This window comes from Poecilia mexicana, unplaced genomic scaffold (assembly GCF_051168715.1).
Source record: "Poecilia mexicana isolate PSO_F unplaced genomic scaffold, ASM5116871v1 scaffold_4, whole genome shotgun sequence".
Taxonomy (NCBI): domain Eukaryota; kingdom Metazoa; phylum Chordata; class Actinopteri; order Cyprinodontiformes; family Poeciliidae; genus Poecilia; species Poecilia mexicana.
Window position 1 is genome coordinate 22698280 of NW_028263373.1, and position 16605 is coordinate 22714884.

The 16605-nt window shown below is 39.3% G+C and overlaps 1 protein-coding gene and 1 long non-coding RNA gene across 2 annotated transcripts; both read right to left on the reverse strand.

Annotated features, from left to right (window-relative positions):
• Window positions 1–2680: 2680 nt before the first annotated feature.
• On the reverse strand, window positions 2681–6120 carry LOC148159986 (uncharacterized). Its single transcript, XR_015762706.1, has 6 exons — window positions 5965–6120; window positions 3948–4150; window positions 3800–3860; window positions 3586–3697; window positions 3454–3491; window positions 2681–3122 (listed from the first exon to the last, which is right to left on the reverse strand). It is a non-coding gene; the product is annotated as an uncharacterized LOC148159986 (long non-coding RNA).
• A 269-nt stretch (window positions 6121–6389) lies between these two features.
• LOC148159987 (uncharacterized) lies at window positions 6390–9445 on the reverse strand. The gene is made up of 7 exons (XM_088005271.1): window positions 9357–9445; window positions 8406–8432; window positions 7982–8251; window positions 7667–7894; window positions 6953–7066; window positions 6647–6784; window positions 6390–6541 (listed from the first exon to the last, which is right to left on the reverse strand). Exons 1-7 carry the CDS (start codon window positions 9418–9420, stop codon window positions 6390–6392), a joined length of 993 nt encoding a protein of 330 aa, XP_087861397.1. The 5' UTR covers window positions 9421–9445.
• Window positions 9446–16605: the final 7160 nt, after the last annotated feature.

Here is a 16605-nt window from a genome sequence, read left to right on the forward strand (position 1 = left end):
TAGTGGGGTCAGGAGGGTTGCTGGTGCCCATCTCCAGCGAACGTTTCGGGCGAGAGGCGAGGTCACCCTGGACAGGTCGCAGCAACTATAGTACATCGAATCTAATTCAAATGCTGTTGAGGCATCTTTGAATCAGCTTCAGTCCTATTGAGTTCATTCCTGCCATCAAATATAGTGAATCTGATAAACCAGAAATCAAATTCAGCTTTTGGTAGAACTTTCCTCGTTTACATCCTTTAGATCAGTGGTCCCCAACCCCCGGTCCGTGGACCGGTACCGGTCCGTGGACCAATTGGTACCGGGCCGCGCAAGAAATAATTAAATATTTCTGTTTTATGTATTATTTGAGTCTGGAAGATCTTTTATTTTGAAAATCCTTTAACCGGATTCTCTCAGTTACTTGCGCGCCAACACTGAGCCCACAAGTAGCAAAATGAGTGAGAAACAGATCAGATGTCTTTGGAAAGTTTCTTTGCAAAGGGGAAAAGGCCCAGAGAAGAGACAGGAGGATGGATTTATCCCGGACTGGTAGGTGAGTCAAACATTACAAGCCGCTCTGAGTAACATGCGGCGACCGGCTGCTAATGAGGCAATGAAGCTTCAAGCTGCTTCGCCACGTAGAGACCCAGCAGGCTGTGGATATAAGCAACACTTTGGGTGTCATTGTCTCCCATCACTCCCAGATGGGACCGTCTCGTTGCAGAGAAACAAGCTCAGGGCTCCGTTATTCTTTATCGTGAGTTAAAATTTTCACAAAAGTAAAATGTTCGTCTTTGTGGCGCATCTGTATCTTATTTTGAAGGGATATGTAAACGTTACCATAGCGACCAGAGTCAGAGCGTTTGGGCAGTGGTCGAGAGGAGATGAGTAGAGCTTGTGAGTCTTAAGTCTGGTTTAGACGGCAAGATTTAAGAACTGTCGGCCGATTCTCCAAACCTCTGTGATCACAGAGCTGATAAAAGTCCAACAGGTTCGATCGGTTCGTGTTCAGCCTCAAGGCAGGAGCAACAAACCACACGAACCAATTCCAGTCACGAACATCCCGATTGCAGAGGATAATCCAGAAAAAACCACAACATAGTGGGAATTTAAAATAACCAAACATGGATGACGATGTAGAAGCAATAGTGACAGTTTGTGGAGACAAGAGATAAAAGACTAAAAAAGAAAAGGCGGTGGATAAAAGACAGCGGGAGCAGCAGCTCTATCTGCTGCACTATGATTTGGAGGCGACTATGTTTTTTCATAGTTAACATTTTTAACTGAATAAACATAAACATATATAATAATGATCTTTACATATAATAATAAACATTTCCACATATCATCTCGATATCCACCGGACTCTCAGTTGCGCGATATATCAGCTGTTTGGGATTCCCCTCTGTTCTTACGTCACCGCGCTTTCTGATTGGCTACCTGTCACATTCAGCAGGTTGTATTCTCGTTCCCAGTCAGGGTAAACCCCACAGGCTGCGATAAAAGTGCCAAGACAACCAAATTGGGTATATTCAGGATTTAACGGAAAAACCAACATGCAGCAGCTTTATCTGACGGTTCACCACCCCTTCCTCCCCCCCCACCCCCGGTCTGCAGCAAAATTTTCCAAGTCTTGACCGGTCCGTGGTAATAAAAAGGTTGGGGACCACTGCTTTAGATATATCCAGCACTATAAAAAGGTATCAGTCAGAAGAAGAGTACAAAACAATTATCCTGGAGCATTAGATACAAAAACTGGATGTTTCTCCAAAACTGACTAGATATGAAACAGCAACTCTGAGGGATGGGCAAGAATTTCAGACTGTTTGTGTTCAACATGAAATCTTGTTTTCTCTAAATATCTGCACTAAGGAATAGGAGTGGGGTTTTTTGTTTATTGTTTTATAGAAAACATGAAGGTTTTGGTAAAATCCCCCAAAGCAGTGTGCCAGAATGTGTTCTGGTCAGATGAAGTTGAATGTTTGGGTCACAGAAAGCATCATATATCCACAGTAAAACATGGTAGAGGCAGGATCGTACTGTGGGGGAAACCTGAGAAGCACCGTGGATGAGAAACTTTTACAAGGTAGAGTTAGCAAACACACCCAAGTAACTCCTCACTGAAAGCTGAATTTTGATAACTCCTCATTGTAAAGTTTATTTGGCTAAAGATATGTAGGTTGCATGCAAAATGCGACCACTTAACAACAGGAAGCAGACGTGTTTTCTCGCTGTTCTGTTTCATACAGGAAATATTTTCGTAGCGTCTTCTGAAGTTTCTGATGAAGAATCTGCTGCCATGTTCTGTGGGTTATCACAATCAGTCAGTGAAGTTTACTGATAAGCAGGTGTTGCTGAGTTAAACATTTAATTAAAGCCGAATAAAGTTATGGATAAAGAAAAACATTTACAGGGCCAGATGTTCAGCATGTTGGTGTTATAATGATTGGGGCAGCTTCTAAACCACAGGAGCTGCTGCCCTCCATCCTGTAAACTTCTTTAGAATATTTTAAATGCATCCTTAAATAAATGAACAAATAGGTTAATTTTATGCAAAATATTATTAGATATGTTCCACCAAAATAATCTGCTTTTGTGCCAAAGTTTTTTTTGTTTTGTTTTTATTTCCTCATTATGATTGAAGTGGAATATTTACAGGTTGAAACAGTGAAAGAATTTGATTCAAAGAAAACCCACTAAATGAAGAGCACATTGTTTTATTTGATATTTTTAAGAAATAAAATTTGTACATATTCCTAAAGTCACACATGTAATATAAATCTGAAAACAAACGCCAAATGTAATGCATACATTGTTCTTAGATAAAGAGAATATAAAAGACACCCGAGGATTTGATTTTACACCTGCAGAAAGAGAGAAACAAAGAGAAACCACAGCGATAAGCAACATATGCATCTAACAGCAGATGGATGCATTTAGTAACAACCGCAGCTGTAGACACCTGTAAACATCTGAATAAAAAAAATACATGTATTACAAAACATTAAAATCAAAATCCAAGAAATTTTGCCGTGAATGTTTTGAATTTCTTCAAAATCGTCTCCAACTGAACTTGAGATTCAAGCTCAGACAGTAAACGATGCGTCGGTCTTCAGCGCCACGGTGTCTTCATATGTAAGCCTCTACATAATGTTTAGACAGATATGTATTTATTAACACAGAGCACAACAAACAGGAAATATGACACTACAGTATGAGAGAATTTCCTCAGTTAAAAATCTGGTTAATTAGAAAGTACCGTATCTGCATCACAACAGGAAATTATTAAAATTTAAAATTATTTCTTAGTAAAATCAAAACTCTACTTTTATTTTCTAATAAAATAAAATATAAATTATATTGCCCCAAGTCATAACAACTTGAGTGAAATACATTGTCATCGTTGTTTTGACGATGTAGTTATAAAATAAAATCTTTCTTTTTTTAGAGGATTTGTTGCTGAAGAAAACTTACTCGCTGTTGATGTGAGCTTAACTTCTTCTCTAGTAACACTGTGGAGAAAAACAGTTTAGATTATTTTTTGATAAATGATTAATATGTAACCATCAGTGTTATAATGTAAAATGTGCATAAGTAAATTGTTACTGTTTTGATTTCTTTTGCTTTTTGATGAAGACTGCCAGACGCAGCGCTACGAGTATGATGATGAGACTGATGAGGATGAAGATCAAAATGCCATTAAGAGCTTTGTTGTTGTCTGCATGAAGCAAATAAAACATGAGTTACGCTACGCAGTGATTTGTTTTTATCAGTGTGTGAAGATCTTCACACTTTGTTGTAGTTATAGAGCAACACGTACAGCGAGTGGAAACCTTTGCTGTTTCAGCTTCACTCTCAAACTCCCCATTGAAGGCAACCACCTATAAACAGAGAAATACTCTTCAAGGGTCAGATAGTTCAGAGAAAATGAGAATTATCCTGAGAATGTAAAAAGGTTGAACACAAACCTGGACTGTGTAGGACGTCAGGTAACTCAGATCCCCGATTTCAAAAAGACACTCATCAGTTTCCGCAACTTCTCTGTCGCCACTGAGACGAACGATGTAAACTTTCCTCGGTCCTTTAAATCCACCGACTGGCGGGGAGCAACTTACTCTGATCACATTATTCTTTATGAGACGGACTTTCAGTTGCTGAACTTTATCTGGTACTGATGCAAGAAAAAAGAGGAAACTTTTTTAAATCATGGATACATTTAAGACTTATTTTAAGAATCAGTAAAAGCATAGAAAAAATTCTGTCATTTTAAAAAAACTCAAGAATAATTTTAATAATTAATTTGACACTTGATTAAAAAATGTCTTTGCGTCTGTCAATATATTCCTAAATGTTTACCCTGCGTTTCAGAACAACCACAGAACCAAAATATAGTAAGAGAAATAAATGGTTAAATACATTAAAATCTATGAAAAAAATTTAATGTATATATATATATATATATATATATATATATATATATATATATATATATATATATATATATATATATATATATATATATATATATATATATATACATATATATATATATATATATATATATATATATATATATATATATATATATATATATATATAAACATCCAAGATCCATAAATACATCAAGGACAAAGCCTCAACGGACGATGTGCTCAACGAATGTCTCAGACAATGGGGAACAGAGGACAAGGTGCTGGAGGAACCATCATGGGAGGACAAGCCCCTACATGGGATGTACCACCGACAAATAACTGAAGTGGCTGATATCAGGAAATCCTACCAATGGCTGGAGAAAGCTGGACTCAAGGACAGCACAGAGGCCCTCATCCTGGCCGCCCAGGAACAGGCCCTAAACACCAGAGCAATAGAAGCTCAGATCTACCACACCAGACAAGACCCAAGGTGTAGGTTGTGCAAGGAGGCCTCTGAGACAGTCCAGCACATAACAGCAGGATGCAAGATGCTGGCAGGGAAAGCGTACATGGAACGACATAACCAAGTGGCGGGCATAGTGTACAGGAACATCTGTGCAGAATATGGACTGGAAGCCCCGAGATCAAAGTGGGGAACACCCCCAAAGGTGGTGGAGAATGACCGAGCTAAGATCCTGTGGGACTTCCAGATCCAGACAGACAAGATGGTAATGGAGAACCAACCGGACATTGTGGTGGTGGACAAAGAACAGAGGAAAGCCGTTGTGGTGGATGTAGCAATACCAAGTGACCACAACATCAGGAAAAAGGAGAAACTGGAGAAATACCAGGGCCTCAGAGAGGAACTGGAGAAGGCCTGGAAGGTGAAGACCACAGTGGTGCCTGTGGTCATCGGGGCCCTCGGGGCAGTCACCCCCAAACTGGAGCAGTGGCTCAAACAGATCCCAGGAACAACATCAGACATCTCAGTCCAGAAATGTGCAGTTCTAGGCACAGCCAAGATACTGGAGGAGAACCCTCAAGCTCCCAGGCCTCTGGTAGAGGACCCGAGCTCAGAGGATGAAAGAGAGAGAGAGAGAGAGAGAGAGAGAGAGAGAGAGAGAGAGAGACCACCCACGGAGGGTGAGAGGGGAATTTTTTTTATTGACAATGACATTAAATAAAGAATGGGCATTAAAACTGGAAGTCTATAAACACAGAAAATCCAAAGTTTAGATTTTTTAAATTCAATTAGATAAATTGTATTTTTGTTAGGGGATATCTGTACGATTATCCATTATTTTATTTTATTAAGCCAAATAAACTGAAATAAGAAAGTTTTAGTTGTAAAAACAATTTAACCATAATTACACAAAATGTTTTCTTAAGGGACGTGAAACAACAGAAAATGTCATTTATTTTTTGTTGAGCATTGAAGAAAGAAAAACTACTTTATTGATTTTATAGAAAGTCATAAACATCTTTATATACACATGGTAAATGTTCATCTGACGTCTTCAGTGAAGCTGAGATTTGTTTATCAAGACATAAATACTGTTTCTTTCGTTCTTACCTCCGACATTTGTTCGTGTTCTGTATGTTAGTCCTTGGGAAACTTTCTTGTTGTTATAGATGGGGTAGATTTCAATAGCATAGTTGGTGAATCTTTTAAGTTCATAAAATGCACATATTCCTCCACGAGGCAGTCGGACTGTCTGACCATGGATCTTTGCATCTGGTTGAGTAACAGCAGGTCAGAGAAAGACATTTTATTTGACTAAATACAAGTACATTTAAAAAAATATTAGGGTGCATACATACATTTGTCCTATGGAAAATTAAAACTAAATTGTTATTAGACGTTGGCTCAGTTGATTTGTCTTACAGAGAATGAAAGATCTAACTTAACTATTGACTACATTTTTATTTGTTTCTCCAAGTGTATAACAAAGAGTTAGCAGTAAAAATGTTTTTGAGAAACAAAATTATAAGAAAGTTTTACTCACATCTATCAATATCCTGAGTGCTGCAGGTGTAGGAAAGCTTCTCTAGATTAGGAAGAACGGCTCCACAGTTCTCACTGGTTGTTTTCCACCATTTGACAGAAAAGCTTTCATTGTCATATCCATTAGTGGGAATAATTTTAAAATCTGTTGGAAAACAGCAAAAACTGCTGTATCTGTTAATGTTCTTCAACCCAAAACTATGTTTGGATTAAAGTTATTTTATTTCAAAGACAGTAATCAGCAGCTCACCACAGGCGATGTTGACCTGAACAGCTGGAGTTTTCTTGTTGATGGACACGTTGTTGTTCTTGATCAGACCAGTGCAGCTGTAATCTGTAAACGGCTCCAAATTAGAGAGCAGAATGGAGTCTCCAACCTTTCCACTTTCTGAGGAAACAGAGAATTTAATATCAGCTATTAGTACATTTGCTTTTTGCTCCAAATTTAGAGACATTCAGAAGAGATTTACAGATAACATAAGTGCTATTATAATCATCTTTATGCACATATTTCTATGTTTCTAATCACATCTCTTCTTCTGGTTGTTTCACTCACCTGAGCAGGTGTACTCAATGCTGAGATTCTTACAGTTTGGAGGCAGTTTTGTTTCTATCTCTGCAGGAAGGTGGTTGTGTTGAGTCTGATTCATCTCATTTGGGTTTATGTAATCTAGAAAAAGAAATAAATATTTTAATCCAAGCATTTTGGTTTTAAGAAAGGGTTTCCAAACTGCAGTCCGGGGGCCATTTGTGGACTCTGGATTGCTTGTGTGCGGCCCTTGCCTGATACAAGTTTGGCCCGAAAGCAGAGATGATTGATGTAGATGCAGGATTCTGTTTAATTAAATTAGAATTTACTTATAATATCCTTATAAAGTATTCATCTTTGAAATTAAATGAAATGCTTTTTGCTTTTTATTTAATTTCAAAATAAATAAAACCACATTTTTCCACTGACCTTCACACACCGAAATCTGCTTTTTTATTTATTTGATTAAAATTCTTAAAATGTAAGATAACATTAGCCCAAACATTGTTTTTATTGCAGATCACAGGCTAATTTTTTAATTTATTTTATCAATTGATTGAAGAGTAATTTGCATGACCAAACACAGATCATGCAAAACAGTTTTTAAGTTTTGGATCTAATAATAATTGTTACAAAATATTAGATTTTTTTTTCTCCTTCCTACAAAAATACACATTTTCTTGGCTCATGTAACAACAAAGTTACCTAATTCTAAAGCTGGGTCTGATCTTTCGTACGTACCAGCAGGAATGTATCGGGTCAGGTTAAAGGAGGAGTCGTTGCAGTTATCTTGATAAAAACTGACAGTGAAGTTTGAGCAGATGTCGTCTTCAGCCAGTTTGAAACCAAAGGTCCCGTTTCTGAACTGTTGGGTTTGGTTTGGTGCAGAAACCGAGGAGTTGATGTTCCAGCCGCTGTGGTAGCAGACGTGTCCCGGGATGCAGGGGCTGTTTGTGACGTCTTGTTCATCTGAGGCACGTCAGTCATGTTTCTCAGAGTTGTGCACCAAATAAAGTAAAGTAACATTATAGGAGTTGCAGAAGTTTTTGTACTTACTCATGTTGAGTGTTTTTGCTTTTCCTCCAGAGCCGCTGCAGGATATTTCTGTACCGTTATTGTCAAGCATCGTGACCTTATGCTCATATTCAGTGCAGGGCTTCAGATGTTGGATTTCATGCGTTGGGTTTTTACTAGATGAAGAAACGTTGACGATCTTCTCAGTTGTTGGACTTCCTTCCTCACCAACGCTTATCGTGTAGCGACCAGTGGGGAAACTGGTCATTTTAAACTGGAAGCCAAACCGGATCGCCCTGACACTGTAGGAACCTGCTCAGCAAATCATAAAGAAATTCAGTTTAGTTTAAAGAGGAAGATACAAAAATGTCTCCTTCCTATTAGATGTATTTTAAAATTAATAGAGAAAAAATTGTAAAATTGGTTTAAAAACTCAACCTTTTTGGTGTTTTAGTCAAATACTCACACTGTGGAGACGCGGCGCTTGGCTCAGCTGTGAGAAGAGGAGGAAAAAATGTAACGGCATTAAAATGTTTTAAAATAACTTTGTCATATTTTCTTGGGTCATTTCTCTGTAACATTTATCACCTAAACTCAACACTAAGTTAATTTTTATTTGCCTGAACCTGAATATGTTAGTCACAATTTAAAATAAAAGAAGAATTTAATTTAATTAGATTTAATTGGAATATCCTGAAGATAAAACCTGTTTTTGAGGAGACCTGGTGCTCAATATATAGAACATTAACTAAATACAGACAATTAAAACAATATTAAATTCACCTACAAATTAAATAAAAACCTACTGGAATAGAGCATAAGATTAAGATTTAAGAAAGTAATTTAAGAGGGATTTAAGAAAAACTCCTGAACTTCATTTTAACAGTTTTAGAAAATAAAATCTGGTTCAAAATGAAAACCTTTTAATACAACAAGAAAATATATTTTAGAAAATTTTATAATTATTTTTAAATCATATGCTCTCAATTGATTATTTTGCTTATTGTGATACATTTATTTCTGATTTAAACAGATTTATTAAATGTAAAATAATAATTTACTGTTATTAGTAACTATTAGTATTATTAGAAAACGTTTTAGCGAAAATACATTTTAGTTTGTTTTTACAACTTTATCTGTTCAGTAGTAGAAAACTAAAACTTTGGTCGCCGTTATTGTGCCAGGTGTGTGCGGTTATACGGGTGTATTTAGAGAAAAAAAAATGTTAGAAAAAAAATTACATTTATTTTATATTCAAGTTATTTTTGCATGTATTCTAATAATATGGGAGCCTTTGCAAAAATTTGTTTTAATTTAAATTCCTTTAGTTATGATGGTCTTAAGTGTTATAATTAATTCAAGTTGTTAAATAATATAAATAATTCTGAATCACTTTGAGAAAAAGGATCATACTTACATTTGGCTAAACAGATAATCGTGGTTAAGACCAGCAGAAGGCGGGAAGCAGCGAAATCAGCCATGTCCAGAAACAACCTGCATATGAAACAATAAGAGGAGCTGCAGCTTCTTAATGCAGTAGAAGAGAAGAGACCTCCACCCCCATTGACAGGAAGAGATTGTTTTTTTTTTTTTTTGTTCTTTTCTTTGCAAGAAACTTCAAGTTGATGGAGACAAAAGCAGCTTTTAATCAGATCAGATAACGAATCAACAGATGAAGAAGGAAGATCTGATAGTTTCTCTACGCTTGGTTTTCTGATAAATCATTGTGTCTGTTCACCCTGTGAGGTTTACATCTGCAGACTCTGACGAGCCAAAAGTCAAAATGAGATGATTTTGAACAAGAATTATAATCTATCAATAATGATTTACAGTATTTACTTTTCTGCTCTCAGACACTGCAGAAAGATGAAGGAACAAAGAGTGATATCTGGTATCACAGAACTCAAAGGTCTTTACATTTCTCTAGAAAAAACCAGATGTAATTAATGAACGGTTGATCTGGTTCCAAAATTTAATTTTCACTTTGTTGAGCTTGTAGGTTTGTAACTTAACCTACATAATCTGGAAAAATAACCTGTCAGTATCAGAAAGTTTGTGTTAGATTATAGAAAGATTCAGTAAATCTGATCTGAATGAGTCACATTTTTTAGATCCCTAAAATGTGACTTAAAGCTGCAATTTGACTTGAAATTGAACCTTTTTAGATCTTACAAGTTAAATGAAAAGGTTTTCAGTCATGGTCAAATTAAAAGAAAAAAATTTTCCAAGACAAAAATTTATATTTTTCTAGTGCAGAGAGAAGTAACCTGCCAATACGCAACTTTGTGTTCATATCTCATTTAATATGTCATAAATGAATGAGACAAAGATTTGACCTCAGAAAATCCCCAAACTCTCAAAGATCTCTTATAAAAAGAAAAAGGCTGACTACTCGGTTTATTTTTGATCAGAGTAAAAATCCCATCTCTCAACAGCAGGATATTAAGACCTGCCTCATCCAGGGGATTATTATTATTATTATTATTATTATTAATTAACTCACAGCATAAATTACAGTGTTTTTCTCATTGGATGCTACATTAAAGTGCATGTCAGAGTTCCTGTCATCTAAACTGACAGGCTGGAGAAGGAAGAGTTAATCAGAGAAGCAGAAAGGATGTTTATGTTTATATTTAAATACTTTTATTTATTATGTCTTCATGCCTGGCTTTGTAATTGGTAAGAAGAAAATAGTATATATATATATATATATATATATATATATATATATATATAATAAAAAAATAAATTCCCCTCTCACCCTCCGTGGGTGGTCTCTTTCATCCTCTGAGCTCGGGTCCTCTACCAGAGGCCTGGGAGCTTGAGGGTTCTCCTCCAGTATCTTGGCTGTGCCTAGAACTGCACATTTCTGGACTGAGATGTCTGATGTTGTTCCTGGGATCTGTTTGAGCCACTGCTCCAGTTTGGGGGTGACTGCCCCGAGGGCCCCGATGACCACAGGCACCACTGTGGTCTTCACCTTCCAGGCCTTTTCCAGTTCCTCTCTGAGGCCCTGGTATTTCTCCAGTTTCTCATGCTCCTTTTTCCTGATGTTGTGGTCACTTGGTATTGCTACATCCACCACAACGGCTTTCCTCTGTTCTTTGTCCACCACCACAATGTCCGGTTGGTTCGCCATTACCATCTTGTCTGTCTGGATCTGGAAGTCCCACAGGATCTTAGCTCGGTCATTCTCCACCACCTTTGGGGGTGTCCCCCATTTTGACCTCGGGGCTTCCAGTCCATATTCGGCACAGATGTTCCTGTACACTATGCCCGCCACTTGGTTATGTCGTTCCATGTACGCTTTCCCTGCCAGCATCTTGCACCCTGCTGTTATGTGCTGGACTGTCTCAGAGGCCTCCTTGCACAACCTACACCTTGGGTCTTGTCTGGTGTGGTAGATCTGAGCTTCTATTGCTCTGGTGTTTAGGGCCTGTTCCTGGGCGGCCAGGATGAGGGCCTCTGTGCTGTCCTTGAGTCCAGCTTTCTCCAGCCATTGGTAGGATTTCCTGATATCAGCCACTTCAGTTATTTGTTGGTGGTACATCCTATGTAGGGGCTTGTCTTCCCATGATGGTTCCTCCAGCACCTTGTCCTCTGTTCCCCATTGCCTGAGACATTCGTTGAGCACATCGTCCGTTGAGGCTTTGTCCTTGATGTATTTATGGATATTTATGGACAGCTAGGTACTTGTAGCTGTGCTCTATGTCTGCTATTGTTCCTTCTGGGAGTGAGACCCCTTCTGTGTGGACGACCTTCCCTCTCTTTGTAACCATCCGGCCACATTTCTCTAGTCCGAATGACATCCCAATGTCAGTGCTGTAGATCCTGGTGGTGTGGATCAGTGAGTCGATGTCTCGCTCGCTCTTGGCATCTCTGTAGCCAGTCTTGTTGATGATTTGGCTGAGGGGGTTCAGGCCTATGCAGAACAGCAGTGGGGACAGTAGTAGGCTTTCTTGTAATCAATCCAAGCGGTGCACAGGTTGGTGTGTCGGGTTTTGCAGTCTCGGGCGACTGTGTGGTCTACAAGGAGTTGGTGTTTGGCTCCTCTACTATTTATGCCGATGCCCTTCTGTGCCGTGCTCATGTATTTATCCATGTGTTGTTCAGGGAGGTTGCTGTGGTCCTCTCGTACCTCTCGTAGAGAGGTTAGCCACTGTGCATTGCTGTTGTGGGACGCCTCCCTTTCCCATATGCCTTTCCAGTATTGTTCAGTCTCCAGCCTTGGTGGGTCTGTTGTTATTACCCTGCCATTGAGAGTACACTTTAGCTGGTTGGGTGGAGAAGAGCCGGTTAATCCTCCTGGCTTCATTCTCTCTTGTGTATCTCTTTAGGCGGCTGGCCAAGGCTTGGAGTCTTTGTTTGGCAGTTTCGAGTGCTTCAGGTATGGACATCTGGCTGTACTTCTTGGGTACTGATCTTTTCATTAGCTCCTTAGGAGCTCTATAGCCAAGCATTTCAAGGATCACTGATGCTGAGTTGTATATCAGCTCATTGGTTTCTGTTATGGTGTTGGTAGGGATTGTTCTCAATGCTGACTTTCTGATGGTACTTCACTCAGCCGTAGCATTTGTGTTGTACCTCGTCAATCTCAAGTTGTGATAGCAGTTGCCGTTTGCGGATGTTGGAGCACTGAGCTACTAGTTGTTTGGCAGTCATTGTAGACTGTGGGTGTCGAAGTAACCATTCCACCCTCAGTCTTTGCATGTAGCCCCTCTGACTAGGGTTACTTGAGTAGTAGCATTCCAACAGATCCATGTTTTCGTCTCTCGCCCATTTCCGTCTTGTTCCAGTAGCCCATTTTTCATCAAGGTGCTCTGGTTCCCCAGCACCTGACGCAGACCTTGTTTGGCCGGGCGACGTCTGAGCCGGCATGTTATGCATATCAATGTCTCTCATGGTATGAGGTAGGCTATATAGCTCCAAGGGTCTTGCCTAAGGACCCACACTGCATAGCTCAATTGCACTGTTGTAACTCGCCCCAGCCCGGATTCGAGCCCCGGTCTCCCGGGTGGTAGACTGGTGTCTACCCACTGAGCTATACAGTGGGTAGACACTGTATGTATATGTATATATGTATATGTATATGTATATGTATATATGTATATGTATATATATATATATAAATAATAACTGAAAATGGCATGAAGCTTTTTGTAAATTTCTTCATGAACTTGTTGATTAAGTGTCATTGAATATATTTATTTACTTTTGTTCAAAGCAAAGACTTTGGTCTGCAGCAGCAGGATAATAAAACTGTTCAGATCTCCAATATCCTCTTTGCTGTGTGTAATAAATACATCTGACACAAGCAGCTTTTAATCAGATCAGATAACGAATCAACAGATGAAGAAGGAAGATCTGATAGTTTCTCTACGCTTGGTTTTCTGATAAATCATTGTGTCTGTTCACCCTGTGAGGTTTACGTCTGCAGACTCTGACGAGCCAAAAGTCAAAATGAGATGATTTTGAACAAGAACTATAATCTATCAATAATGATTTACAGTATTTACTTTTCTGCTCTCAGACACTGCAGAAAGATGGAGGAACAAAGAGTGATATCTGGTATCACAGAACTCAAAGGTCTTTACATTTCTGTAGAAAAAACCAGATGTAATTAATGAACGGTTGATCTGGTTCCAAAATTTAAATTTTCACTTTGTTGAGCTTGTAGGTTTGTAACTTAACCTACATAATCTGGAAAAATAACCTGTCAGTATCAGAAAGTTTGCATTAGATTATAGAAAGATTCAGTAAATCTGATCTGAATGAGTCACATTTTTTAGATCCCTAAAATGTGACTTAAAGCTGCAATTTGACTTGAAATTGAACCTTTTTAGATCTTACAAGTTAAATGAAAAAGTTTTCAGTCATGGTCAAATTAAAAGAAAAACATTTTCTAAGACAAAAATTAATATTTTTCTAGTGCAGAGAGAAGTAACCTGCCAATACGCAACTTTGTGTTCATATCTCATTTAATATGTCATAAATGAATGAGACAAAGATTTGACCTCAGAAAATCCCCAAACTCTCAAAGATCTGTTATAAAAAGAAAAAGGGTGACTACTCGGTTTATTTTTGATCAGAGTAAAAATCCCATCTCTCAACAGCAGGATATTAAGACCTGCCTCATCCAGGGGATTATTATTATTATTATTATTATTATTATTATTATTATTATTATTATTATTATTATTATTATTATTATTATCATTATTATTATTATTATTATTATTATTATTAATTAACTCACAGCATAAATTACAGTGTTTTTCTCATTGAATTGCATGTCAGAGTTCCTGTCATCTAAACTGACAGGCTGGAGAAGGAAGAGTTAATCAGAGAAGCAGAAAGGATGTTTATGTTTATATTTAAATACTTTTATTTATTATACCGTCATGCCTGGCTTTGTAATTGGTAAGAAGAAAATTGTTTATACATATATATATATATATATAAAAAAAAAAAAATAAAAAAAAATTCCCTTCTCACCCTCCGCGGGTGGTCTGTTTCATCCTCTGAGCTCGGGTCCTCTACCAGAGGCCTGGGAGCTTGAGGGTTCTGCGCAGTATCTTGGCTGTGCCTAGAACTGCACATTTCTGGACTGAGATGTCTGATGTTGTTCCTGGGATCTGTTTGAGCCACTGCTCCAGTTTGGGGGTGACTGCCCCGAGGGCCCCGATGACCACAGGCACCACTGTGGTCTTCACCTTCCAGGCCTTCTCCAGTTCCTCTCTGAGGCCCTGGTATTTCTCCAGTTTCTCATGCTCCTTTTTCCTGATGTTGTGGTCACTTGGTATTGCTACATCCACCACAACGGCTTTCCTCTGTTCTTTATCCACCACCACAATGTCCGGTTGGTTCGCCATTACCATCTTGTCTGTCTGGATCTGGAAGTCCCACAGGATCTTAGCTCGGTCATTCTCCACCACCTTTGGGGGTGTTCCCCACTTTGACCTCGGGGCTTCCAGTCCATATTCGGCACAGATGTTCCTGTACACTATGCCCGCCACTTGGTTATGTCGTTCCATGTATGCTTTCCCTGCCAGCATCTTGCACCCTGCTGTTATGTGCTGGACTGTCTCAGAGGCCTCCTTGCACAACCTACACCTTGGGTCTTGTCTGGTGTGGTAGATCTGAGCCTCTATTGCTCTGGTGTTTAGTGCCTGTTCCTGGGCGGCCAGGATGAGGGCCTCTGTGCTGTCCTTGAGTCCAGCTTTCTCCAGCCATTGGTAGGATTTCCTGATATCAGCCACTTCAGTTATTTGTCGGTGGTACATCCCATGTAGGGGCTTGTCTTCCCATGATGGTTCCTCCAGCACCTCGTCCTCTGTTCCCCATTGTCTGAGACATTCGCTGAGCACATCGTCCATGGAGGCTTTGTCCTTGATGTATTTATGGATCTTGGATGTTTCATCCTGGACAGTGGCTCTCACACTCACTAGTCCTCTGCCTCCTTCCTTACGGCTTGTGTACAGTCTCAGGGTGCTGGATTTGGGGTGGAACCCTCCATGCATGGTTAGCAGCTTCCGAGTCTTAACGTCCGTGGCCTTTATCTCTTCCATTGGCCAGCTAATTATTCCGGCAGGGTATCTGATTACTGGTAAGGCATAGCTGTTTATTGCACGGATCTTGTTCTTGCCATTGAGCTGGCTTCTCAGGACTTGCCTTATTCGTTGGAGGTATTTGGCTGTGGCTCCTTTCCTTGTGACCTCATCGAGGTTGCCATTTGCTTGTGGTATTCCCAGGTACTTGTAGCTGTGCTCTATGTCTGCTATTGTTCCCTCTGGGAGTGAGACCCCTTCTGTGTGGATGACCTTCCCTCTCTTTGTAACCATCCGGCCACACTTCTCTAGTCCGAATGACATCCCAATGTCAGTGCTGTAGATCCTGGTGGTGTGGATCAGTGAGTCGATGTCTCGCTCGTTCTTGGCGTACAGCTTGATGTCATCCATGTAGAGGAGGTGACTGATTGTGGCCCCATTCTTGAGTCGGTATCCGTAGCCAGTCTTGTTGATGATTTGGCTAAGGGGGTTCAGGCCTATGCAGAACAGCAGTGGGGACAGAGCATCTCCTTGGTATATGCCACATTTGATGGACACTTGTGCAAGTGGTTTGCAGTTGGCTTCAAGGGTGGTTTTCCACAGCCCCATCGAGTTTGCAATGAAGGCTCTTAGAGTCCTATTGATGTTGTACATCTCTAAGCATTCAATGATCCAAGTGTGTGGCATCGAGTCATAGGCTTTCTTGTAATCAATCCAAGCGGTGCACAGGTTGGTGTGTCGGGTTTTGCAGTCTCGGGTGATTGTGTGGTCTACAAGGAGTTGGTGTTTGGCTCCTCTGCTATTTATGCCGATGCCCTTCTGTGCCGTGTTCATGTATTTATCCATGTGCCCGCTTATCTTAGCTGCTATGATGCCTGACATGAGCTTCCATGTTGTAGAGAGACAGGTTATCGGCCGATAGTTGGATGGGACTGAACCCTTTGAGGGATCCTTCTGGATCAGGATTGTGCGCCCTTCAGTTAGCCATTCAGGGTGAGTCCCATTCTGTAGCAGCTGGTTCAGTTGAACTGCCAGTATATATATATATATATATATATATATATATATATATATATATATATATATATATATATATATATATATATATATATATATACA

Excerpts from the sequence above, each read along its gene's own strand:
- LOC148159987 (XM_088005271.1), bottom strand. The coding sequence starts at position 9,420 with ATGGCTGATTTCGCTGCTTCCCGCCTTCTGCTGGTCTTAACCACGATT. Across the intron at positions 7,895-7,981 it reads AGCAAAAACACTCAACATGA|ATGAACAAGACGTCACAAAC; the intron begins GTAAGTACAAAA and ends GACGTGCCTCAG. Across the intron at positions 6,542-6,646 it reads TCAGGTCAACATCGCCTGTG|ATTTTAAAATTATTCCCACT; the intron begins GTGAGCTGCTGA and ends GTTTTCCAACAG.